The sequence below is a fragment of the Pongo pygmaeus genome, chromosome 2, assembly GCF_028885625.2.
Source record: "Pongo pygmaeus isolate AG05252 chromosome 2, NHGRI_mPonPyg2-v2.0_pri, whole genome shotgun sequence".
Classification (NCBI taxonomy): domain Eukaryota; kingdom Metazoa; phylum Chordata; class Mammalia; order Primates; family Hominidae; genus Pongo; species Pongo pygmaeus.
Genome location: NC_085930.1, coordinates 87,073,350 through 87,098,274, shown reverse-complemented (window position 1 = coordinate 87,098,274; position 24,925 = coordinate 87,073,350). Strand labels below are relative to the sequence as shown.

Sequence of the window (24,925 nt, the reverse complement as noted above, 5' to 3'; positions counted from 1 at the left end):
ATACATTCCTGGGGATCTAGACAGCCACACGCAGGTGCAAGGCCATGTGCACACCCAGGAAAGACCTGAGGGGGTCCTCATTTCTCATCTGTGGCTGAGCATGACTGTCTACACAAATAGGAAGTGATGGCACACCCCAACACAAAACACACAAGCCCTTGGTAAAGGATAGGAGACAGTGGTTGTGGTGACAAGGACTTCTCTGTCTAACCATTAGCTAACCACTAAACTAAACAAGCAGGGACTTAAGGGGACGGACTTTATATAGCCTTTGTCCAGGAAAAGTCACTAGGCAAGCTGTAACAATAAACAGCAACAGCAGCAAATCCTGGGGGAGGAGAAAGGGAATATCCAATTTCCAGAGTTGCCACATTATTTTATTTTAAATGCCCAATTTTCAACAAAATATTATGAAACACTCAAACAGGAAAAAAAGCAGTCAACAGAAACTGTCTCTGAGGGAGCCCAGACTTAGACTCACTAAATAAACTTTTTAAATCGGCAATTATAGGCATATTCAAACACCTCAAGGAAACCATGTCTTAAAAAAATCAAAGGACAGTGGCCAGGTGGGGCGGCTCACGCCTGTAATCCCAGCACTTTGGGAGGTTGAGGCAGGAGGATCACGAGGTCAGGAGATCAAGACCATCCTGGCTAACACGGTGAAACCCCGTCTCCACTAAAAATTAAAAAAAAATTAAAAAAAAAAATTAGCTGGGTGTGGTGGCAGGTGCCTGTAGTCCCAGCTACTAGGGAGGCCGAGGCAGGAGAAAGGCATGAACCCCAGGAGGCAAAGCTTGCAGCGAACCAAGATCACACCACTGCACTCTAGCCTGGGTGACAGAGCAAGACTCTGTCTCCAAAAAAAAAAAAGTATGAGAAAATTTTATAGCAATAAAGAGAAATTATAGATATGAACCAAGTAGAAATTTTGAAACTTAGACATACAATAACTGAAATGAAAAATTCACTAGAGGGGCTTGACAGCAGAACTGAGCTGGCAGGGAACTTGAGACAGTCAACTGAGATTATCTAGTCTGAGAAACAAAGAAAAAAGAATGAGGTAAAATGAACAGAACCACAGAGACTTGTGGGACAGCATCAAGCACAACAACATACAAATCATGGGAGTCCAAGAAGGAGAAGAAAGAAAAAGGAACAGAAAAAGTATCTGCAAAACAATGGCCCCAAATTTGATGAAAAATGTGCAGCCACACATCCAAGAATCTTAATGAACTCCAAGTAGAATAAATTCAAAGATCCAAACCCAGATGCATCATAGTCAAGCTGTCAGGTGCCAAAGACAATCTTGAAAACACAAAAGAGGAGCAACTCACCACATTCAAGGGATCTCCATTATTATTAACAGCTGATTTCTTACCAGAAACCACAGAGAACAGAAGGCAGTAGGAAGACATTCAAATTACTGAAAGAAAGACGTTCCACTATGAATTCTATGTATTAAAAAACCTATCCTTCAAAAATGAAGGGGAAATTAAAACATTCTGATGTTTTTATTTTAAACACACACAAAGCAAGTTGACTTATCAGACCTGCCCCACAAGAAATCCAGAAGAGTATTTAGTATGGCTGAAATGAAAGGACATCAGATAGCAATCCAATCCACACCAAGAAATAAAAAATCCCATTAAAGGTAACTACACAGGATACGTGTATTTTTGTAACTCGCTTCTCCTGATTTAAAAGACAACTACATAAAGCAGTAATTATAAGGCTGTGTTGATGGGCTTAATGAAAATGTAATGTGTACGACAACAGTAACACAAAGGAAGAAAACGATCTTAATAGGAACATAATTTTTGCATATTACTGAAGTTAATTTCATTATTTATTTGAACTAGATTTTTGTAAGATGTTAATTTTAATTCCTATGGGCAAAGCTAAGAAGATAACTAAAAAATACCTGTGTGTGTATTTAAAAAACGGAATTAAAATAGTACACCAGAAAATATCTATTCAATAAAAAAACTAGTCAGTATTGGAAAAATAATGAAACAAAAAGATAGGACACATAGAAGAAATAAGGGGCAAACTCTACCTTATTAGTAATTGCATTAAAGGAAAATGAATTAAACACTCCAATCAAAAGGCAAAGATTACCATAATGGATAAAAAAACTATGATCCAGCTATAGCCTACAAGAGACACAGCGTGGATTCAAAGATAGAAATAAGCAGTCACCAAAAGAGAACTAAAGTGTCCATACTACTAACAGACAAAATAGGGTTTACTACAGAGACATAATAATATTTTATAATGTGAAAGGGTCAATGCATCAGAAACACATAGAAATGATAAATACATATATACCTAATGGAGCACCACAAAACATAAAATCTGACCAGATTAAAGGAAGAAATAGTGCAACAACAATAGTTTGTACACTTCAATACCCCACTTTCAACAACGGATAGAACTAGTCAGAAGATCAAGGAAACAGAAGACTTCAACAACACTATGAGGGGACTTCAAAAAGTTGATGGAAAACCAAATTATAAACTTTATTTCTCAACGTAACCTCCATCAAGTTTGAAACTCTCTTTGAGTGATGATACCAGCCATTTAGTCCATCCCTAAAGAACTGAGGGTCCTGGGAATTTAAACATATCAATGCAGTCTTTTTTACGTTATTAATTGAAGAAAATTGGGTGCCCTTTAAAGATTTTTAAAGATAATAACTAAAAAGAAGTTAGATGGAGCCAAATTAGGACTTTTAGGTGGATGTCTCATGATTTCCCACCAAAACTCTCACAAATTCACTCTTCTTTGTATTACAGCTTCTAGCCAGCACAATTAGGCTAGAGAAAGAAATGAAAGCCACCCAGACTGGAAAGGAAGAAGTGAAACTACCTTTTTGAAATGACATGATGATCACATATAAAGAAAATCCTAAGAAATTTATGGAAAAACTTAGAATAAATGATGTCAACATAGGTGCAGGATACAAGATTAAGATACAAAATTCAATTACATTTCTGTATACTTGCAATAAATATTTAAGAATTTCATTTACAATAGCAAAAAGAATAAAAACAGAAATACCTTTAACAGTAGTTGAAGATGTGTACACTGAAAGTGACAAAACATGACTGAAAGAAATTTTTAAGAAGCTAAGAAAAAAAGGGTGAACAGACAGCCCATCTTCATGGATTGGGAAGACAATACCGTTAAGATGGCAATACTTCTCACATTAGTCTATAGATTCAATGCAACCCACATCCCAATTTCCTTTACTGCAGAAATTGACAAGCTAATCCAAAAAATTATAGGGAAATGGCAAGGGATCCATAATAGTCACAACAATTTTGGAAAAGAATAAAATCAAAGGGCTTTGTAACACTAAAGTTATAAAACTCTTAGAAGAAACTAAAGGAGGAAATCTTTGTGACCTTATCTCAGGCAAATAGTTTCTTTGATATGACATCAAAAGCATACGTAATAAAAAATAGATATTGAACTTCATCAAAATTAAAAACTTTTGCGTTTCAACTATCAAGAAAATGAAAAATAGCCCTCAGACTGGGAGAAAATATTGGCACAACATGTATCTTATGAAGGTCTCATATCCAGAATATATAAAGAACTCTTACAACTAAACAATGAAAAGACAAATGAATACTGGCAAATGATTTAAATAGCTATTTTTCCAAAGAAGATATATATATATATATATATATATGTGTGTGTGTCCAATAAGCATGTGAAAACATGCCTAACATCATTAATCATTAGGGAAGTGCAAATCAAAACCACCATGAGACTCTCTTTTACACTCACGAGTACATCCAAAATAAAAAAGACAGTTAATAACACATGCTAGCAAAAATGGGGAGAAATTGGAATTGTCATGCATTGGTGATGGGCACGTAAAATCATGAAGCCACTTTGGAAAACAGTTTGGCGGTCCCTCAAAAAAGTTGAGCACAGAGTTAGCGTATGACCCAGCAATTCCATTCCTAGGTTTGTACCCAAGAGAATCACACAAAACCCTGTATATGAATTTTCATAGCAGCATTATTCATAATAGCCAAAAAGTGGGGACAATCTAATGTCCATCATCTGATAAATGGATAAATAAAATGTAAACCCATTTATTCAGCCACTAAAAACAGGAAAGAAGTACTGATACATGCTTTAAAATTATGCTAAGTGAGAAAAGCCAGTTATAAGAGACCATATATTGTATGGTTCCATTTATATTAAATGCCCAGAATAGGCAAATGATAGAGACACAATGAGATTAGTGCTATCAAGGGCCTGGGGGCAGAGAATAGGGAGTGATTACTAATGGTATAGGGATCCTTCTAGTGGTGATAAGAATGTTCTAAAATTAGATAATAATGATGGTTACACAGTTGTGACTACTATAAAAACCATCAATTTATACATTTTAAAGGGGTAAATTTTTATGATATATAAATATTTCTTTTTAAAAGCAGCTTTATTGCGAATAGTTCATCTACACTACAACTCACTCATCTAAAGTATACAATTCAGTGGTTTTTACTCACCATGATGGTATACTCACCAATATGGGCAACCATCACTACAGTCAATTTTACAACATTTTCATCACTTCAAAAAGAAATGCTGTACATTTTAGCTATTACCCCTCTCTTTCCATCCCTCCCCATCCTTAAACTACCACTAACCTAATCTCTACCTCCAGAGATTTCCCCATTCTGGACATTTCTATGAATGGAATCATATAATCTAATGGTCTTTTGGGGCTGACTTCTTCCACTTAGCATGACATTGTCAAAGTTCATTCATGTTGCAGGACTACTGATTCCTTTCACAGCCTAATGAATATTCCATTGTATGGCTATACCACCTTTTGTTTATCCAGTCATCCACTGATACCTGGGTTGTGCCCATATTTTGGCCATTATGAATAATGCTGCTATGAACATTCATGAAGAAGTTTCTGTGTGAACATATACATTCATTTCTCTTAGGTATACACCCAAGAGTGGAACTGCCAGGTCATGTCGTAACTGTATGTTGAACTGAGGAACTGCCGAGACTGTTTTCCAAAGTGGCTGCCCCAGTCTACGCTCCCACCAGCAGTGTAGGAGGGTTCTCCCTATCCTCAGCAACACTTGTTATTCTTTGAGTTTTGGATTCGAGCTGTCCTAGTGGATGTGGAGTGCTTATGTTTCTGTTTTTAAAAAAGGAGTGGGAGACTCCCATAGAGCCTAAAACCTTGATCTTCTGCCAAGTGTTTTCATGATTCCCATTAACACCTGATGTTTTTAGAGGGGGGAAGCTTGAGCTAAAATGTGGGGGTGGGGATGACAGATGTGAAATAAACAACTCTTGCAATCCAGAATATGCCAGGGCCACAGGCTGGGGGCTAGGTGAACTTACCAAAGTCCTACCTGGCTCACCCAGAGGGAAAGCCTGCCCTATGGCAGGAAACGGGAGGGAGCGGCGGAAAGCTTTATTTGAGGGAGGTCTATAAACGATTTAAGGGTCAAGGACTTGACGACAATGGGCCAATGAACAATGGATTATACAGCCATTTTGTGCCTGGAGAATGGAGCTGTGCGAGCATTAGATGCCACAGAGAAGGCTCCATTAGACAGATCGGTATGAAAAGCTGAGTTTGGAGAGCTGCTGCCATGTTCACAGTGTGTTTAAGACGTGTCCCTGGTCTGGATCCAGAGGAAGTTCAGCAGGCCTGTTCTCAGAAGTGGTGATGGTGAAGGTAGGGCTGGATGCATGGAAAGAGGGCACACACATCTTGCCTCCAGCAGGCACACTGGCTCTTACTATGGCCAGAAAGTAGGAGACAGAAGTGGCCCACAAGGGTTGCCATATGGATGGGTGAGTTCCTGGTTAGGATCCTCACAGCAGGGATCTCAAGGCTCAAGGGAGACCGGTGAGCACAAAAGGCAGGAGGGACTTACATCTACCCAGCAGTTCCAGTCAGGCCTGGGAATCCCACTCTTGCTCCCGCTTAGAGCAAGGAAACAGGAAAAACTCAAAATTCATCTCATTTTATGACCATGTCTTCCTGAGCGTGAGCCTGTGTCAATCCTGTCTGAGCTAGCCTGCCTGTGTGTTTTCAGCTGTTCAGCATTTTCTGTGCTCTCTGCAACCAAACTTGGATCCCGACTCCCAGTCAAAAAGATGGCAAGAGCTACGCTCCAGCAATCAGAAGGCAAAAAGAATGTAAAGCTGCAAGTGCAGATTTCAGTGGTTTGGAGAAACAGCAAGAGTACAAGTCAACATCAAGGAATTATTTTTACTACAGCAACTGTTCTCCTGAGACTTGTTCTTCCTGTATTTAACCTTTCATTCTTGGGGTTGGAAAGAAACACACATTAAAACCCCAGCCTCGTACACTGAGTAAATTCGCAGCTAAACCCGGGCACCAGAGCCCTTCTGAAACAACAGAACTATCTTTCTGTAACTGATTATTCTGATTTGTAACGGAACCAACTTATACTCCCTTCTGATTAAATGCATGTCCTCCAAGAACCACATAATGAGGCAACTCTACGGTAAATACTGTGTGTGGTTTCAGCAAGAAATAAATTGCATCCAGCAGCTGATCTGTAACCACGGGCTGGGGTTTACTCTGATCACAGGAATTACTCCCATAATGAAGAGTACCTCCTGGCTTCCTTGCCCTTCATGAAGGAGAAAAAAAGTTACAAAGACAGTCTTACCGCACACGAAACTCTCTGGTGGCACAGAGAAAATGCTCTGACCCTTCAGTGATTCTGGGTGGGCACAGGTGGCTGTCACAAAGGCCTGCAGCATCCTGCCAATTAGCCACGGGGGCAGCCACTTCAGCTGGCAGTCACACAGGAAGCTGTCGCTGCTGATATGGCTGAAAGAAACACAACAGTGGATGCTTCAGGTGCAGTCGCAAAGGAGGGATACTCCCTTCACACACACAATGATCAGTCGCCTCCAATCAGCTTCTCAAGTGAACACCAGCAAGCTGGAAGGGGGAAATGGTTTTTCTCACACTTCCTCTCCAATTTCCCAGGGCAGTGCATATAACCCACCTGGAGATTTTGAAAAAATGCAGTTGCTGACTGGGTCGATCAGCAGTGGAACCCACGACTCTGCTAACAAGTTCACACATCATGCTGGGGCTGCTGACCCAAGGACCACAACTGGAACAGTAGCAATGTGGAGCTTACCCATGCCATGTTCTGGGACAGACACTGTTCCTGTGTGACTCTGGGCTGCCTTCTGACCTCTCCTGACCTCTGATACATCCAACAGTGCTGTGCTGCCACCGTCCCCCCTCTGGTTTTTCCCACTTTCCTGATATACTACTTGGAGTTTCCAAACTCGGCCTGAGAGACTTTGATCCAAATTCTGCAACAAGTTCCGAGGAGGGCTCTTTTGCCTCATGGCTGTTCGTTTCCCATTTGGCAAAGCTGCATGTTTTCTTACTTCCAAATGTAATAAGCCCCGTCACTGTGCCACCCTCTTGTTTGTGCCTTGATCTTTGCACCAGTATTCTTCAGGGGGCCGGCAGAATTCGGCTCTGCTCCCTAAATAGTGCTTGTTAGTTAATTGCCACTGCCCAGGGAGCATGAGAATGCACAACTTCAGCTTTGTGGGGCTCCAACCAAAACAGAGAATATTTTCTTTTTCATTTCTCAGCAACTAAGGATAAGCTTTTTAAACAGAAATCGGAATCGCCATCTCAGCGGACATTCCTTCCTGAGGAGTCACTTGAAGATAAGTCAACCAAGAGTCTAGCTGCCTTGTTCCTGGAAGACCTCAGAGCTACAAGCTAAAGAATGATGGCTGGCCCACGATAAGGGAAGACTGGGAAAGACAGCACACAGGCTTCCCTGCAATACACTGTCTCTGGTACACGGTGACAAACAGGAGGCACAGGTATGTGCAGAAATTCCAAAAACATCATGGAGGCCAAGAGCACGACCTTGGCCGCCTTCTCCACCCACCACTGTCCTCAGACATCAACAAAGCAACCAAATGGACTGGCCTTCCATTTTCTTCTATTTCTCTCCAGATTTCTAATGAGCGGAGAAACTGTCACAGCAAGGAAGAATGAAATGTAAGCAGATGACCCAAGGCTAAATTAAGTAAAATCCACTCTTCCTCATGTTCCCCATCACCCCTAGATGAGTTGGGCATCTTATTAAAATAATTATAATTTTGGAAAGTGCTTTTCCAAAAACAGAAATAACTTATCTCAAGGCCATTATAACTGGGATGCTGGCCCATATTAGATCTTAAAATCAGAATGAGAGTTTGCATTTTTATTTCACGGGCAGGTAGCGTTCTGCTGAGAGCTCTCTGGAGGGCTGTCCTATTGCAGAGTCACTGCAGGTGGCGTCAGGGCTGTAACGGCCATCCCTGAGGAAATGGTCAATTCCCATGCAGTGTGTGGGGAGGGCAACTCCCAGGAGTGTGCCCTGCATGGGGGTCGGGCTGGCTGCGCCAGGCACGGGGGAACTCAGCCTGGATGGAGAACTCTCCGCTGTTAGAAGCACCTCCAGCTCCCCAGCAAGAGGGCACTTCCGTGCAGTCAGGCAGAACAGCCTGGGCACTGTTCACGAAAGCCTAGGAGAGGAGGCTGGGCCATCCCTGTGCGACGTTAAGCATTTGTGCAGGACACAAGTACATATTCCATTTGAACCACAGGAACAAACTGGGGAAAACAAATTTGACATTTATCTTTGATCAGACACATGTGGAAAGGGCTAAGCCTCATCCTACACACGCCCTGGATGTGTGGGGCTAACGCCTTTGAGAATTTCCTACTTCTTCCACCATGAAGCCCACCTCAGACAGGAGGCCAGACTCCAGGAAGACAGTGGGAACTCAGGGTGGAGACAGCATGTTCCTAAACAGCAAGTTAGGACTGAGAGGACACATGGGGAGGGCCTGGGGCCAGGCAGTAGCAAGGATTCCAACCCCTAGGCTCTGCAGGCTCCTGCCGCCCTTCTTCCACCGGTGGAGAGCACAGCGCCATCGGCTCTATTGCCTTCTGCGGCCATCCCAGGGCTTCGCTGGCTCACATGGTGCATTTTCATGATTCCAACTCAAAGTGTGTTTCTAATCATCACTTGTGGAAATTTACCCAGAGGATGACTAAGTGCACAGTACAACCTGACTTGATCTGATGGAGAAGAAAACGACCAAGTGGAATTAACCATTTCTCTCATCTGAGGACTGGGCACAGGGCCAGCCCCAGCTAGGTATATGCAGCAATGATGGGAAACCCAGGCAGGAGACCGAGGCTGAGCCTCCAGAACTATGCAGAAGCACGCTGGAGGTCCGAGCTTCTGGAAGGGTCCAGTTCCTCCCAACTTCCCAAGGAAAATCTTATCCCCCTCCTCCCTCCTTCTCTCAAAATACCTTCTTCCCATTTAAATTGTATCAGGTATTTTTCACTCCTGACATCATATCTGAAAGTTTCAAAGATAGAAAAGGTGACAGAATTCCACAGTGAATGCTCCTGTGCCCCACCGCTTGTCTTCTACAACCAATGTTTCACTCCACTTGCTTTACTGCGAGTCCACCTCTGAGTCCAGCCTTCCACGGTGGTCTGGAATCATCTCCTCCCCTGCTCTGGAAGGAGAGCCATGGAATCCTTTCTGTATGTTCTGTCTCACCCGACAGATGGAGGCAGAGCTGCTGAGGCTGGAAGAGGGAAGGCCTTGGGCACGGAGCAGCTGTCTGCAGAGCCCTGAGCTCCATGAACCCGTCACAGACACCCGCTCCAAGATCCAACCCTTGCAAGGACGGTATCTATTCAGCAGGCCTGAGGCTCACAGCACACTGAACGTCACAGGGCAAGTGCCCAGGCCACCTTCCCTCCTCACTCAGAGTGGTGTCACCCGGCCTGCTTCAGTTCCCAGCTATGGGAATGCACCTCATTTCCCCAGTCCCAGCCTCCCTGCCCCAACTGAGGGTCCATCAAGAGTGGCCTCGGGGAATGGGGATGAGGTCAGGGCACAAAGATGACTATCCTGTGGCATCTGCCATTCTGTCAGCACTTCTAGGAACCAAAAGTTACCCCCCTTCAGTGAACTGATATCATGGCTAGAACTTACTGGCTGTAGAATCAGATTCGTGTCTAGCTTAAAAAAAAAAAAAAACAAAAAAAAAAACCAGAAAGGAAACTTGGGTGTTATACCTGAGGACCTAGACTAGCTCCCCTGCCAGAGAGTAGGATACAGGGAAGCTTTTCCAACCTTGTCACCCAAGAGCCCAGTCCAAGTCCACAGTGGCAGCACCACCACCTGTGAACCGTGCCCAGAAAGCTTGGAAATGTTATGGGCAGACACCACTGCACCCCTAAGCATCCCATCCCCCTCCAGAGCTCTGCCTTGCTCACAGCCCACCAGGCTCTGAAGTAGCCCCTCTCAACACAGGCCTTTATTGTAAGCAAGCCCAAAAGATGAAAACTCGGCCCTGACATAATTAAAGGGGTGATTATCCACTTTATAGAGGAGAGTATATTTCACATTGCCTAGAATAGTGGTTAGCAAGCTTCAGCCTGCGGCCCGACTGCCTGCTTCTGTCAGTCAATGTGACTTTATGGGCACACAGCCACACCCACCTGCTTATGTATTGTCTATGGCTGCTTTCTGCTGCAGTGACGCAATCACGTAGTCATGACAGAGACTCTGTGGCCCACAAAGTCCAAAATATGTACCATGTGGCCTTTTAACACGTGACCATAATGCAATTGCAGAAGTTTCTTACTCTGACAGTCTCCACTCCCATTAATCAGACCCAGGGAATCCAGATACTTACAGCTCTTTAAGATTCTTCATCTTCACAAAGGCATCAAACTGGACAGATCTGATCGCATTCCCTCCAAGGTTCCTGAAACAGAACATACATACTTACGCAAAGAAACCCTAGGTACACCTGAGGGGTTTTCAGGACAGTCCTGGTTTCACAGATGACCCACAGGGACTAGCCAGACCTGTATCCTAACTACTATAGGTGGCTGCTGTTTCCCAAATCGCAACACAAGCCCAAGGAATGACTCAGGAGCCAAGCCAGCCTTAGGGCACCATCAAAGCTGGGCTGAGGCCTGCTCAGCAAGGCAAAACCTTTCCCAACAGAGTTAGAGTCAAACTTGATTCAAAGAGGAAATAAACTAAGAATCACATACATGATGCATCCTCCCCAGATGGCAACGGCATGACTGTCTCGGGTGGCTCTGTCCCCTTCCTCCCAGGGTCTCAGAAGCAACCACACAAAACTGGTTCAGCCCAGCACCTACTCTGCACTGATAAGCTGCTTTAATGGAGGCAACAGGCTTGGCCAGGAGGAAGCGCCTTGGTGGAAGAGGCAATGAGGCCAGGGGTCCATGAAGGAGCCGGTGCAGGGGTTAGGCTGTGCAGCAGGAGGGGGGAGGGTATTTATCCAAATACCAACTGAATTAACTGGGAGCACATCCACTGGCCCTATGTTCTGTAACTGTTCCTGGCATAGACAACATAAAGGCCAAAGTTGAAGCTGACTTATAATGAGAAGGAAGCAGCTGGTGTTTCCAAATAGCCTGTTTCTCGGTTTACAAAGATGCAATTAAATTGCTAGCAGAACTCCCCGGCAGCCGCATTTGGCAGGCCTGTGCCTCAGGGCAGGGCTGGTGAGATACTCACAGGTGCTCCAGGCCTTCCAGCCCCGAGAATGCTCTTTTAGCCACAGACTTGATCTTGTTTCCAAACAGAGTCCTGTAGTTTCCAAACATCCAGAAATTAAGGCCGGGGGAGGAGAAACAGGAAGGGTTGAGAGAAAGAGAAAGAAAACACACAATTAAGGTAGTGCTACCTGATAAGTCTGTCCAGTGAGGGGCAGGTGGAAGGCTGACCTGTGCTGAGATTACGGGTTTGAGGCACGCAGGCCTTCCCCTTTCTGAAATGAAATACTTTTATCTTTATTAGAATTTAATAGTGGTGACAGGCTGGAATTGCATGTGCCGTCTGGCCTAAAAAAGGCCCCTCTCAGTGTTAGGCAGAAATCACCTTGTCTGGCCCAGTCTCTCTCCAAGGACCACCAACCCTTGGGTGGTGAAGTTTAGTGATGGAGAGATGAGACTGATTATGGTTTCAGTGAGAGGAAGCTGAGTCAAAAAAGGAAAGAAAAATCTTCGGAATTAAAACTGCTGCCCATGACTGGGCATGGTGGCTCACACCTGTAATCCCAGCACTTTGGGAGGTTGAGGCAGGAGGATCACTTGAGTCCAGGAGTTTGAGACCTGGACAACTAAGGCGACCTTGTCTCTACAAAAACTAAAAAATTATCCGGGCGTGGAGACACGCACCAGTAGTCGCAGCTACTTAGAAGGCTGAGGTGGGAGAATTGCTTGAGCCCAGGAGGTGGAGGCTGCAGTGAGCCATGATTGCGCCACTGCACTCCAGCCTGGGCAACATAGCGGGATGTTGTCACAAACAAAAACCCCCAAACTGCCACCCACTTCTGAAAAGTGCATTCTGGGAATAAAGTTTCCCAAAAGAGGCAAGAAGAGGACAGGAAAATAGGCATCCATCAAGCTGGCTCCACAGCTCTCTGCACCTGAGATGTCCTGGCAGCCAGCACACAGCCATGGTGAGCTGTGTCCTTGCCTATGAGAGGGACCCCTCAGGGCCTGCAGCAGATGCCCCAGTGCTTTGGCTCTTAAGCCAGACCCCAGACGTTATATGACGTCAGTGGGCCAACCTCCAATGTTATCGCTAGTGCCTGTCCCCCTCCTGGACTGCCTGCCCATAAGAAGGGGTTCCTGCCTCCAGGCAACTCTGATCCCAGCCTTAGCAGTAACTGTTAAGAGTTTTCCCAGAAACCAAAGTCTGCGCCCCTGCAGAACACATGGAAGAAATGAGTGCCTCCTCCACCACACTGTGTGATCTAAAGGGAAGCTTGTCTCTCTGCAGGGGAGCCCCTAGGGTGGACACTGGGAATGAAGAGAATCGAGTTTTCCCCTCCCCGTTATCATGTTCTCTGATGAGAACCCACCAAAGGCATTCCCTCTAATCCAGATGGCACAGGAGACTATCAGGGAACAACCAAAGGCAGTGCTGACCATCAGCTTCGTGGACTTGTCAATCTTAAGGTACATCAGGATCTAACAGGCTTGCTAAGAATACCGATTGCTGGGAGCCAACTCCTGGGGATTCTCTGTGTCAACAGGTCTGTCCAAGGCAATGGAGTGCAGGTGGGCAGGAGAGGAAGCCCCTGGAGAAAGCCCATCTGGCCCAGCCCCCTACTGGGAAGGGGACTCTTGGTCCAGGATTTCACCTAGCATCGGGGAAGAGACCGGACTAGAAGCCAGCTCCACCTTCAGCCTGCATTAAGACTGGGACCCATAAGGGAAAACAAGAAGCCCCAGCCCCTTCCTGAAAGGAGGAAAAGAAAGGAAATATAAGCCCTGAAGCAAACCAAAGATGGCAGGGAGCCTGGGACCTGCCCACCACACGGGCCACTGCTTCTTCCTGACTGCAACAGGCCTCCTGGGAACCGCTTGGGCAGGTACCAGGAGGCTGCCTCCTGGAAACACAGGCTCACAGCAAAGCCAGAGGGAGGCACCACCAGTCCGTGTGGCCAGCTTCCAGGGCAGCCACTCCACAGGGGCTGCCTGACCCTCCGTTTCATCAGAAACAGACTCCCTCCCTGGGGGCCACCATTCAGGTTGACCCCAGCACTAACTGCGAGCTCAGCCCTCAGACAAAGCCAGCTCTGTTTCCTGCCTCCGGACGGTGAAGGGGCAAATGGGCCAGAGACCCTCTGCGTTTTCTTTCTTTCAGGCTGTCTGCATGAATGTGAAAACAATCGCATTCTGAAAGCGTTTCCACACCTCTCTCAGTCTGAAACTTTTATTTTAAAACAAATAAACCAAACACACAGAAAAGCTGATGGCCATGCTAACTTAGGCTCTTTAACCACAAAACTCGCCAGCAAGTAACAACAGCTCACGGGGCACTGCACCCCGAGCGCTTCAGAAAGCACTGCCAACTTCTACACTTACTCAGATATCCCCGCCCAGGCACTGTGTGCCCCAGGTCCCAGTAAAAACGCATTGAACTGTTTAGTGAAATCTCCTGTAAACGAGATCCAGGAAAAAGCTGCGCTTTATTTCATCCATTAAATATTAGTCACATTGACCTGTTTTACAATGAGGGCAGGCTGTTATTTTTAATGGTGACAATAGCAATAAAACGAATTCTCAAATTCTCTATTATGCAGGGGCTAATCATCTTGTTGGTGGATTAGGCAGGGTCCTTACCTTCCCCCAGCAGACATATGGGGCTGGGACGGGGAGCTGCAGCCAGCAGACTGGGATGGTGCTAACAAAAGGCTGCTGCGAGGAGAAAGGAGAGGCGGGATTATGGGCTGGGAGGACACTATTTCTGTACCACAGCCGGGCTCCCTTTCAGAAGGGACATCTGGCCTGACCTCCCCAGCACCAACCTGGAACAGAAAGCGACCTGCGGGAGTCACCTGTCAAACCTCGCATCCATCTCCTGGCCAACCCAGCCAACTGCTCCAAAGGCCTGGTTAGCGCTTGCCAAATCAAGTGGCAGGTACTGGGGGCAGTGCTCAGGTGGGTCCTTGTACTCACGTCCTTGGGAGTAGCCGTGACATGTGCACCAGCCCCCGCTTCCCACCCCTACACACAATGAGTTCCACTGCAGGCCCGGCCCCCACACAGGCAGGGATGGAGGCTGCGCTCACATCAGCTCTGCAAGATCTCCCAAACATGCCCCTTCCCATGTGCCCTGTGTGGGACTCGGCCCCTCCCTCCGAGGAATGCCATGGAGCCAGCTGGAACCACTGGGCAGGAAGTCGCATACCCAGATCACTAACTGCTCCTCTCTGCCTGTAATTTGGGATCCAGAAATTCTCCCTTCCCTCCTGCATACTGACTCTGTGCCACTGTGCAGGCCCCAGCCCGGGAACCGCACAACCATTTGGAAACAGGCCCTGGAGTGGGTCTACAAAAGAATCCCAGACAAGCTGGGAAGAAAGGCATGTGCTGGGGTCTAGGAACATTCTCACCCTGCTGGGAAGCTCCAGTGTGAGGAACTCTCCAACACAGCTGTGTGCATAAGCTGGAAAAATTAAGGGCAGGTCAGCATCCACCCCAAATTCACAGAGAGGCCGTTTATGGCTCTGCTGCTCACATCTCCCTTTCTTGGAAAACATTTTAATTTAGTTCTGACCTCTTGCATGGTGGGAAGGACCCAAGGTCCTTGAGTAACTCAGCGAAGGCAGGGGTCTCTACCTTCCCATCCTAGGGCAGACCCTGAACACGAGCTCCTTGAGCTCTCCAAAAACAAACCCACACCAAATGAAGGGACTCAGGCACTGGCTGCACTCCCCACAGGATGGATCAGCTGCTCTAGAGGGGTGGCTCTTCTCTTGTGCTAACACGCACCCCACTTCTCAGTGGATCCTAACAGGCCGGCACTGGGCCACTCCCATGGAGCAACACAGTGCTGTCTGTGGTCACTTCTCTCAGCCAGGGCCACAGCACAGAGCTTTCCTGGAATGTTCTGAGTAGGCGGGTGGGGAGGGGACCAAAGAGGCACTGGGTTCTTCCTCTGTCCCTCCCTTCATTCAACAAACATTGACTCAACACCTGTGATATGCCAGACACAGCAGTTTTTACATAGCCCTGTGTACCAGGATCACATGAGAAGCATTTACTTCTCCGGTTTCCTTTCAATGTGGAAATTTGCACACACCATGCTAGGTAGACGCAGTAGTATCCTGAACCCCAAGTGCCCGTCACACAGTGCCAACCCTCCTCCAGTCGTGCCAATCTCACCTCATCTCTACCTCTAGCCACTGCCCGTTCTCAAACCCAGCAGGAGTTTATGGAATCCAAATCATAGGCATCATACCATTTTCTTTATCCAAGAAGAAAATGATTCGTTTTTTTCTTTTGCCACATAACCATGATAGCATCACACTTAAATAAGTGATTGCACATATTTAATCATATTAAGGAATTCTTGTTTATTTATTGTCCCAGCTTCCCCACTTGGATGCATGTCTTTCTCTCTCACCCTTTTTCAAACATACACAGAGTCTCCAGCCCCAAGATGCTGACTCAGTGGCTGGGTGGGGTGAGGCTTAGATTTTAACAAGTTCCCAGGAGTCTCAGGACCAACTCAGTGTGGAGCCCACTACAAACATTATGTGAGTGAGGAAAGCAGGGGCTTGGGCTGACCTCTTGGGGCTCAGGTGGAAGTGCTGAGCCTAGTCCAGCAGGGGGACAAAGGAGAAAGCACCAGGGCACAGAGGGTAGGCACTCAGGAAGGCAGTGGCGGACTCATGCAGCACCGGAAGCCCAGGCGACCCAGGGCCAGGCACACCTCACGGGCCTTCTGTAGTGAGACAGAGCCTCCTGGAAGCCATGACACCCAGGAAACGGCTCCAGGTTCCTCCGGACGGACACGCCCCACGAGGAACCTGGCAGTGCTGCCCACTCTCGCCACCCTCACCCTTCAATCAGTTATGGCCAAGGTCAGGGAGGCTTATGCTGAGTGGCCACCCCAGTGCTGAACATCTCAGCAGCCACATCCCAGGCCTGGAGCTCTTCTTGCTAAGAAGGCCTCTGCCCCATCCCACTTGGTACTTCTGGCTCTTCCCAGGTTTGCCCCGTATGGGATAAAAAGGGGCCACGTATGCGTTAAAGGCTGGGGAAAATCAGCATTGTTTTAGGGACAATAAGGACAAGAATCACTGACAAGCATCTCCGACATGCTGCTGGAGTACAGGATGCTCAAGAAGAAATACCTTCTTCAGACAGCCAACAGAGCTTATTCCTAAGCAGGACCCTCGTATACAAAAGGTGCAAAAAGCCACGCTTTTCAAAACAAATCGGAAGCATCTACTATATAAAAAGACTCTCCCTACCACAGGCTCTCCTCTATCCTCGAGCTCCACTAGGGCTTTCCAAATATTTACTTGACACTTGCACTCTGCTGAGCTCCCCGTCACTGGGGACGGACTGGGGGAATCGAGTGGCGGCCGTCCTCTCTGTCTTGCCCTCCTCCAATCTTCCCTCCAAGCTGCTAGTAAACAGTAATAATTACTCTCGTCCCCTTCCTGCATGGTCCTTGGGTGGCATCTGCAGAAAGTGCTGGTGACACAGAGAAAACAGAGTGGGCCAAGGGGGAGGGAACGTGGGCTTGGGAGCCAAACGAGCAAATCCTGAGCCTGCCACTTGCCAGCTGTGTAGTTTTGGGCAAAATCCCCTCACTTCTCTTTCCTCAACTAATAAAGAGGTTGCCTAACAGAGCCTGCCCTCATGAGATCATTAGGTACAACACACACAGGTGCTTGGCAGATTAACTGGCAAAATCTAGGAGCTAGGAAAAAAAAGAGAAAGACCCCAAACCATACATTCAAAATAGCTGCTACTACGACCCTTGGAAATGACGTTCCATTTGAGATGACGGTTAAAGACGAAAGTACTGACAGGAGCCCCACCACCCTCACACCTTACTGACCTTTACACAACTTTGAGAAACCGAGTAACAGGGCAAGACTCCTTTGTACAAAGAGCAACAGCAAATTCAGCAGTTTTCATGTGAGTTGTGAGTGAAGCTCAAGAGAAGCTCCACCAGCCACCAAACGCCGGGTTGCCAGCCCCCAAGAACCCAACACCCAGGCCAGCAACAAGACCCCTGGCCAGCGAGGAGTGGGGTGTCCCCCACTCTCTTGTTCAAACTCTTCTCCCCAAACAAAAGGAGCTCTGCCCCAAACAAAAGCCAGCTCTCTTCCGCCTGGGCCCAGAGCAGAGAGGCGCGGGGGGCACCACAGAAACATCTCCCACCGAAGTGTCTTCCCGTGCATTCACCGGCGGAGCTCTGTGCCACGGATACTCACAGCTTGCTGAGGCTGTCGAGCCCTGAGAAGGCGCCGCTCGTGTCCTCTATTGTGCCCGAAATCTCGTTATGGTCCAGATCCCTGGGGAGAGGACAGAAAGCAGCTCACTGAGCAGTCGGGACATGAAGGGAAAGCAAACTCTCACCCAGCCTGCTGCTCGGAAGCTGAAGTCCCCTGGGTGCATGCACCCTGGAAGCACAGCTGGGACGTAGGGTGAAGAGACGCGTGGCCCTGGGAGGGAAGCCCTGTTTCTCAGCCTTCCAACCAAGATGACACACGCCTTAGACAAGAAACATCCCTGGGCTCCACCTGCCTCCCTGTCTGCGGAGGCCTCGCTCAAGGGAAGGGAGGTGGTGCAGACAGCCCAGTCTGTATTCTGCCCCAAGAGAGCGGACATCTGGCCCCGGCACTGAGAATCAACCCAAAAGGTTCCTTAAGGCTCCCGTCTGCTCTCATACCAACCAGAGTCCCTTTTCTGGACGTGACCGAGAAACTGCAGAAAGCACGTGCAAGAAAGAGACCCGGCACAGGGCCCGCCCGTGGGCGCCTCCGTGCCAGTCAGTGGGTCTGGAGCCCGGAGCCCATATCCTCCCAAGGCCTGCAGGGCGATGACTCTGAGCCAGGGAGGACATCTGGGTGCTGAGTCAGACTTGTGACCCACTCGCCAGGATCAGAGGGATGAGGCCAACTCAGCCCAGGCCCCTCCAACAATGCAAATCCCATGGCCGATGACTCAATGGCTTCCCAGCTTCCAGGAGCAGGTCACAGTGCCCAGGGGAGACATCACACCTGGCGACCAGGCCCCCATCCTGCCCTCTCCAACTTTCCACAAGGTTCTTGGTTCTTCAACTTTCCCCCCCTGGAGCCCTTGCAGACACAGGCCAGGGAGAGAAAGTGAACTCTTGTCTCCCGTGAGAAGCTGCAGCAGGAATCAATGCTGCCAGCAGAGAGGGCAGCTCTGACTGAAGAGTGAAATGCTGGCGGTGACCTTTCTTGTTACAGCAGGAAGGTCAAATAGTGGAGATTCTGCTGCTGGAAGGGACTTCTCCTCTCAGTGGGTTCCTTCCTATCATCTGCATACTGAAAAAACCAGGGACCAGGGACCCGGGACTATGGCTTTGTGTGCCTGTCTCCCTGCTCCTAGCCCTGTCTGCCAAAGTTTTTCTCTCCTTTCTGGCCCGCTCAGTCTGAATGTTCCCAGCCTTGTTATTTGGGCCTTGTATGGGCTCACAGGCTGACCTGGCCTGAATAGCTTGGCTCCGGCCTCTTTCACACTCCCTGGCAATGGTTCCACATTAAAGCCGGCTCTGCCAGGTGCAAGTGCAAAGGCCTCCCTCCCTGTCACACTGGAACACACCCCTCTCGGTGCAGTGGATTACGCCTGAGAAGGAGACCCTAGAACCCGCCACCACTGTCCTCTGAAACCCACATGCCCCTCTCTGGGGGTTTTATGCTGATAGCTGCTTGGAAGTTCTATGAAGCCAACCATGGAAAAGTTTTATACAAGCCTCAGAAAAGCATCCTGCAGCCACTTTTGCCAACCCCATCTAATTAGGGACTTCAAGGGAAGCGGCATTAGCACCTCCACTTTGTTAACTGACCCCCGACGAGGTACAAGGAGAGACACAGGATTCCCTAAGTGCTGCTTTTGGAAAGGACGCATCTTGGTACAGGTTATGCTGAAGAAGTTCAAATGCTAGGACAAGAGATGCACTGCAGTATTCCCATGGTTTAGAGAAAAAATATTCAGGACTTAAAAATGGAAGTTGCAGCTGAAGACTCAAGATGGGAAAGACTGACCCACGGCTGCCGAACTGGAGGCTGCACCAGGCGCTCAGCGTGGGGAAGCTTTTTCCAACACTAGGAGCCAGCATCCTGTCCAGCACAACGTGGGCATCACTGCTTGAGAACTACTTTTTAGGAGCTGCCATCCCTCTCTAGGCCCCATCCTGGGGGAATGAGAGATTTTTCTGCTTAACCAGTTCTTTTTCAGTTGATTACATAAAAGTTTGAGATTCTGCACATAGAGCAAGCCAGCTTTGGATCCAATTCTGACTCGAAGCCAATGCAAATGGAGTTCAACAAAGCAGATGGTTTGCTCTATTCTGCTCTCCCCACTGGGGACCCCTTTATCCTGTCAGTAGTGGGAGACGTACAAGACTCGCAGGCTCCTGAGTCCCTTGAAGGCACCCTCCGCAATGTGGCTGATGGAATTGTGGCTGAGACGCAGGACGCTCAGGCTGCTCAGCTCGGCCAGGCTCTCCTCGTCCAGCCGTGTCAGGTTGTTGAAGGACAGGACCCTGACGAAAGGGAGGGCAGCAATGTCACCATCTAGTGTGGTTGCCCCCCAACCCCACCCCACCGGAAATCGGGCCAGTCAGCTGGGTTTCAGTGGGAAACGACACAGATACACGCGCGTGTGCACACACACACACCCACACCCACAGAATCCTAGGGGTAAAAGTGGCCATGCAGCTAGAAACTCATCAGTGCCCAACACACTAGTCTGACTCCTAGAATGGGTGCATAGGTCACAGGGGCCAGGGTGGCTGTTAAACTGTGAAGACTACACACAAGGTCATGACACACAACAACTCTCAAGCTCCAGCGCCTTCATGCTGTCCAAGGCAGCTCCTGATTCAGGCTACAAAAGACCTCTCTCATAGCAGAAGCCTGGGATTCTGGAGATGACCCCGCAGCAAGCCAGGGAGCCCCAGTCACACTCCCTGCATCTGCCAGCAGAGGGCACCACTAGCCCCTGCGTGGGACGACCACACCTGTGCCTCATGCCTTAGTGGGGCAACTCCCCCAGGGCAGGAGGCTCCTGCTCAGGCCTCCCTGCCCCCATCCACGTGGACCTCAGAGCATGATCCCCTACTGCAGGCGGTAAAACCATATGCTTTGCCCGAACCTCAGAATCAAAGCTTCCTCCCAGCACTGCCCGAACCTCAGAATCAAAGCTTCCTCCCAGCACTCCCGAACCTCTGGGTTGCTTACGTGACATACTGGTCATCTATGGTTGAAAAATTGGGGCTGGGGCAGGAAGATGGAAAATAAACTCAGAGATTAATGAGCTTTTAAAGGCGGCTAGGAGCAGCATTCTTTCCCCCCTGGACACATAAGTCAGGGTGTCTGTCAGTTAAATAGACCTGGCAGGAGATCAAAAGTATATCCTCACCTGCAATTAAAGAATTTAGCTTAAAGGAGGGGTGGGAAACGCATGCTGGGAAGCAATCCCAAATCTGCCTCTGAGGTTACCTGGATATGGTGCAAACTGCTAGGACTGCTCAAGCGCACTTCTGTGATCTTTGCTGCCCCTTCTAGAGGGCATGGAAGAGGGCTTCATGCTTTCCACCAGCCAGAGAGGGGATCCCGGACCCCGCAGAAGACAGCATGCCATCCCTGGGGCCACGATACACTGGCGAGTCAGAGGACGGCCCCTCACTTTAAGAACTGGACTGGCTCAGGCTTCGGGGACTTAAAAGACCTCTCTTGCTTCCCACAGCTCCCAGCCCTGACCAACAAAACCAGGAGTCCCCTGGTGGGGTCACAACTTGACTACAGAGCCTGAAAGGAGCCATCCAGCACCACATGGAATGCACAACTGCAGGCCCTGAAGTGTAGGAAGCTGAACCCAAAGGGTTAACACTCACGGAATCCAAGAAAAGTTAGGAAAGAGGCAGGACCACTGTGTTTTGCATTAGATAACGATGGAGTCACCAAAATATAAACTCCAAGACAATGTGCGTGCGTGTGCGTGTGTGTGTGTGTGTGTCAGAGGTGGGGGGAGAGGGGGAGGAGGAGGGAAGGAAGGACAGGGAGAGAGAGAGGAGAACACAGAAGACCAGACACAAACACCAGCTGCAAGAATCCACATTAGATTCACACATCCCCTTGAGTTTGCCTGGTGAGCTCAAGAGAGACACAGGACAGACTGAGGCTTGGCACTCTTAACAATCATTCACTTCAGTGGGTGGATCTTTTTCCAACAGCCAAGCCTAGAAAAGGAAGAAAAAAACAAAAAAGAAAACCCACCCAACTCCTGTGAAAAATAAAGAAACGTAGTAGACTAACCTGGAGCATATCGAATGGAAAGAACAGTGAAAACACAAAGTATATACTTGTGAGGATGTTCTGTGAGTCCTTAGGAACGCTGCGTTCACTGTCCAATAACCCCACCCTGACATGATGGGGTGGCCAGGGCCACTGCCCATCGCTACCCACGGGAGAGTCTGTCACTAGTAATCTCAGAACTTTGGGCAAGACAAGCTCAGTTCTCAGTCTCAACCTGGGACCCCTGACTGGAAATCTCCAAAAGGAGCAAGAGGACCACGCGTCTCTGAACCAAGCACGCACACGACTGCACAGGAGCCTCTGCCAGCAGGCCACTGCGGTGCAAAACAGAGAAAGGGAAGGGGGCCAAGAACCTGGGCAACTCGTCTACAGGAAGGAAGGTGGCGACTCCGAGGACACAAATTCATCCACAGTCAGTATTTCACTATCTCTGTTTGAGCCCAAATGACCGCCTCACTGAAGAAGCGCATGCTATTTGGTGTGGCCATTAACACACAGTCACTCTCAAAATGGCTCCTGTGAGCACTCTGCCATAACTGCCCTTCTCCAGGAACTTTCTACCCCTGGAACTGTCTCCAAACCCAACAGGACCTTGGGGACCAAGGCTCCCTGCAAGGACCTAGATGCTACTCCTGGAGCCCCTGCTAATCCAAATGCAGAGGAAGTGAAGGGGAGATCGGGAAGGGACTTGGGCTCAAATCGCTGAGGGTCCCACTCTGGGCCAGGCTGGTTTGGGGACAGGGCTACTGGCCTGTCTCTGAGCCCTCCCCGAGGCCACTGTGTTGTGGAATGAACCAGGCCTAGCACTTTCACCTCCAAGCAGTGTCTAAAAACACTGCCACAGCCCAGAGCCGAGGACACTTACAACTCATGCAGCTTCTGGCAGAAGCTCCAGCCCTTGCGGTGAATGCGAGCGATGGAATTGTTGCTGAGGTGGAGCTGATGCAGGGCCGTGAGGCCGTAGAGCGAGCCGCTGTTCACTTCTACCAGGCTGTTGTACTCCAGGTGCCTAAAACGACAGCCATGCACAGGATGAAGAGGAGATTTCACTCCTTCACTGGACAGACAGCAAATGAGCAGCCACGCTGTACCTGACACTGCAGTTGCACCAAGACTAGAACAGTGCACGAGAGAACTGTGGAGTCTAGTCGCACACATGTGCATGTGAGTAGGGGCTGGGAGAAGACAGGCAAATCAAAATGGATGTCAGCACATGCCAAGGCCGACTCAGAATGCTCACAGGGCAAGATGAAGCTTCCTAGAAGTGACTTTTTTGGCTGAGTAAAAGTGAACCAGGGCTGGGTGTGGTGGCTCATGCCCATCCAGTACTTGGGGAGGCCAAAGCGGGAGGATTGCTTGAGCTCAGGAGTTCGAGACCAGCAGGGGCAACATAGCGAAACCCCATCTCTACCAAAAACAAAACAAAAAGTGACCCAGGCCAACAAACGGGCATAGGAGTTCCAGGCAAGGGCAAAGCCTATTAAAGGAATAGAAAGGAGAGAGAATAGGAGGCGGCTCTTATTATCACCCGCATCTCACACATGAGGAATGTGCTGCTGAGAGAAGCCAGGTAACCTGTCTTAAGACTTTACACAGCTTAGCCAGGGAAGGGGCTAGAATTAATTCAAGCCCAGGTCTGCTTACCGAAGGCTGGACTCTGTGCCACTGTGCTAGGAGACCCGCTTTAGCTCTGGCATCAGACTACCTGGATTTAAATCCTAATTTTGCAGCTTGCTGGCTGAATAAACCTGCACATCTATAACATGGAGATATTCAAGAGCACTGACTCCATGGGGTCACTATAAGAAGGAAACATGGGTACATCAGGATTCAGTGCAGCTCTAGGCCTGAGCTCTCAGGCCCACCATGTAAGTGTGCTAGCACCCCACTTCCCAGCACAGCGTGTGCTAGGAAGGACAGCGCAAGCCCAGGCGACTGCCTCTTCAACAAAATTCCATAATCCGAATTTTGCTCCGTGTTCAATATTACAAGGGCTTTGGGTAACTGAGTTTTGCTTTTTCCATCTTTCTTTCTGCTCCCGCTCAAAAGGTAAGCACTTAATGTATAAATAACCTCTAAGGCAGCTCATCAGTCTCAATTTATATAAATCTGTTCAACATAAAAACTAAATGGTAGGTGCTAAAACCCCATTTTCCTGAGAATTCTCTTTTAACTTCAGTCCACCCAGCACATGACCACCTTGGACTTCCAAGTCCAAAATGACTTGCCTAAGGAGGTCAACTGAAACGTTTTTGAATATGTAAAACAAAGGGTGGAGAATGGGTAGAGCAAGAAGCCCAGGGGCAGGAAACATCCTCACTGTTCACAGAGTAGGGAGGGCTGGTCATGCAGAGACACTTATCAGAGTGACACAGCACAACACGTGGATGGACCTGGGCCTAGCTGGTTTCTATTGCCAAGAAAACCAGTAAAGGACATACAAGTCATGATATAATTTGCCCAGACTGGAAGAAGAAGGGGCGGTCATGAGCCAGTTAAATCATTGACTCTAAAGCAGGAAATCGTAAGTGGGTAAGTAAAGACAGTGGTGTCAGTGTATCAACTTGGAAGGAACAACCAGCAAAGCTAAAAACAGAAAAACGAAAAAGAGAAAGGCTTAGAGGTGCCTGCCTCTTGGGAGAACTGGGGTGAAGAGAGAATGAGGGGGTGGTGGCGGGGGAGGCTGGGGTGGACAGTGACGGCTTTTCTTTACTATCTGATTTTATTTAACTATACAGACAAATTACTTTTGATTAAAAATAAATTTTAATGTTTAAAAAGGCTTTTAACGTTTAAAACGCCTTTTCTGTATGCTGCCCTGCTGTTTCACGTTACTGTGCAGGCAAGCCTGTTCTGCTGTTGTACACATCTGGCTGAAGAGACTGCTCCCTTGATAAAAGTTGAACATCTGCACCCAGTGTCTTGATTAGCTCACAAGACAGAAATAAACCTCCTAGAATGAGCTCTACATTTT

General features: G+C 48.2%; 1 protein-coding gene across 2 annotated transcripts in view; it reads right to left on the bottom strand.

Annotated features, from left to right (window-relative positions):
- The window catches only part of LRIG1 (leucine rich repeats and immunoglobulin like domains 1), a 122,017-nt gene that overhangs the window by 8,263 nt on the left and 88,829 nt on the right, over window positions 1-24,925 (bottom strand). The window contains exons 7-12 of one of the 2 annotated variants that reach the window (XM_054483393.2): window positions 22,817-22,960; window positions 20,034-20,177; window positions 17,878-17,958; window positions 11,646-11,717; window positions 10,786-10,857; window positions 6,699-6,862 (exon numbers count right to left, since the gene is read on the bottom strand). In XM_054483393.2, coding sequence (XP_054339368.1) covers window positions 6,699-6,862; window positions 10,786-10,857; window positions 11,646-11,717; window positions 17,878-17,958; window positions 20,034-20,177; window positions 22,817-22,960 — 677 coding nt within the window. The remainder of the gene's footprint in view (window positions 1-6,698; window positions 6,863-10,785; window positions 10,858-11,645; window positions 11,718-17,877; window positions 17,959-20,033; window positions 20,178-22,816; window positions 22,961-24,925) is intronic. The other variant, XM_063661854.1, reaches the window with a different exon arrangement.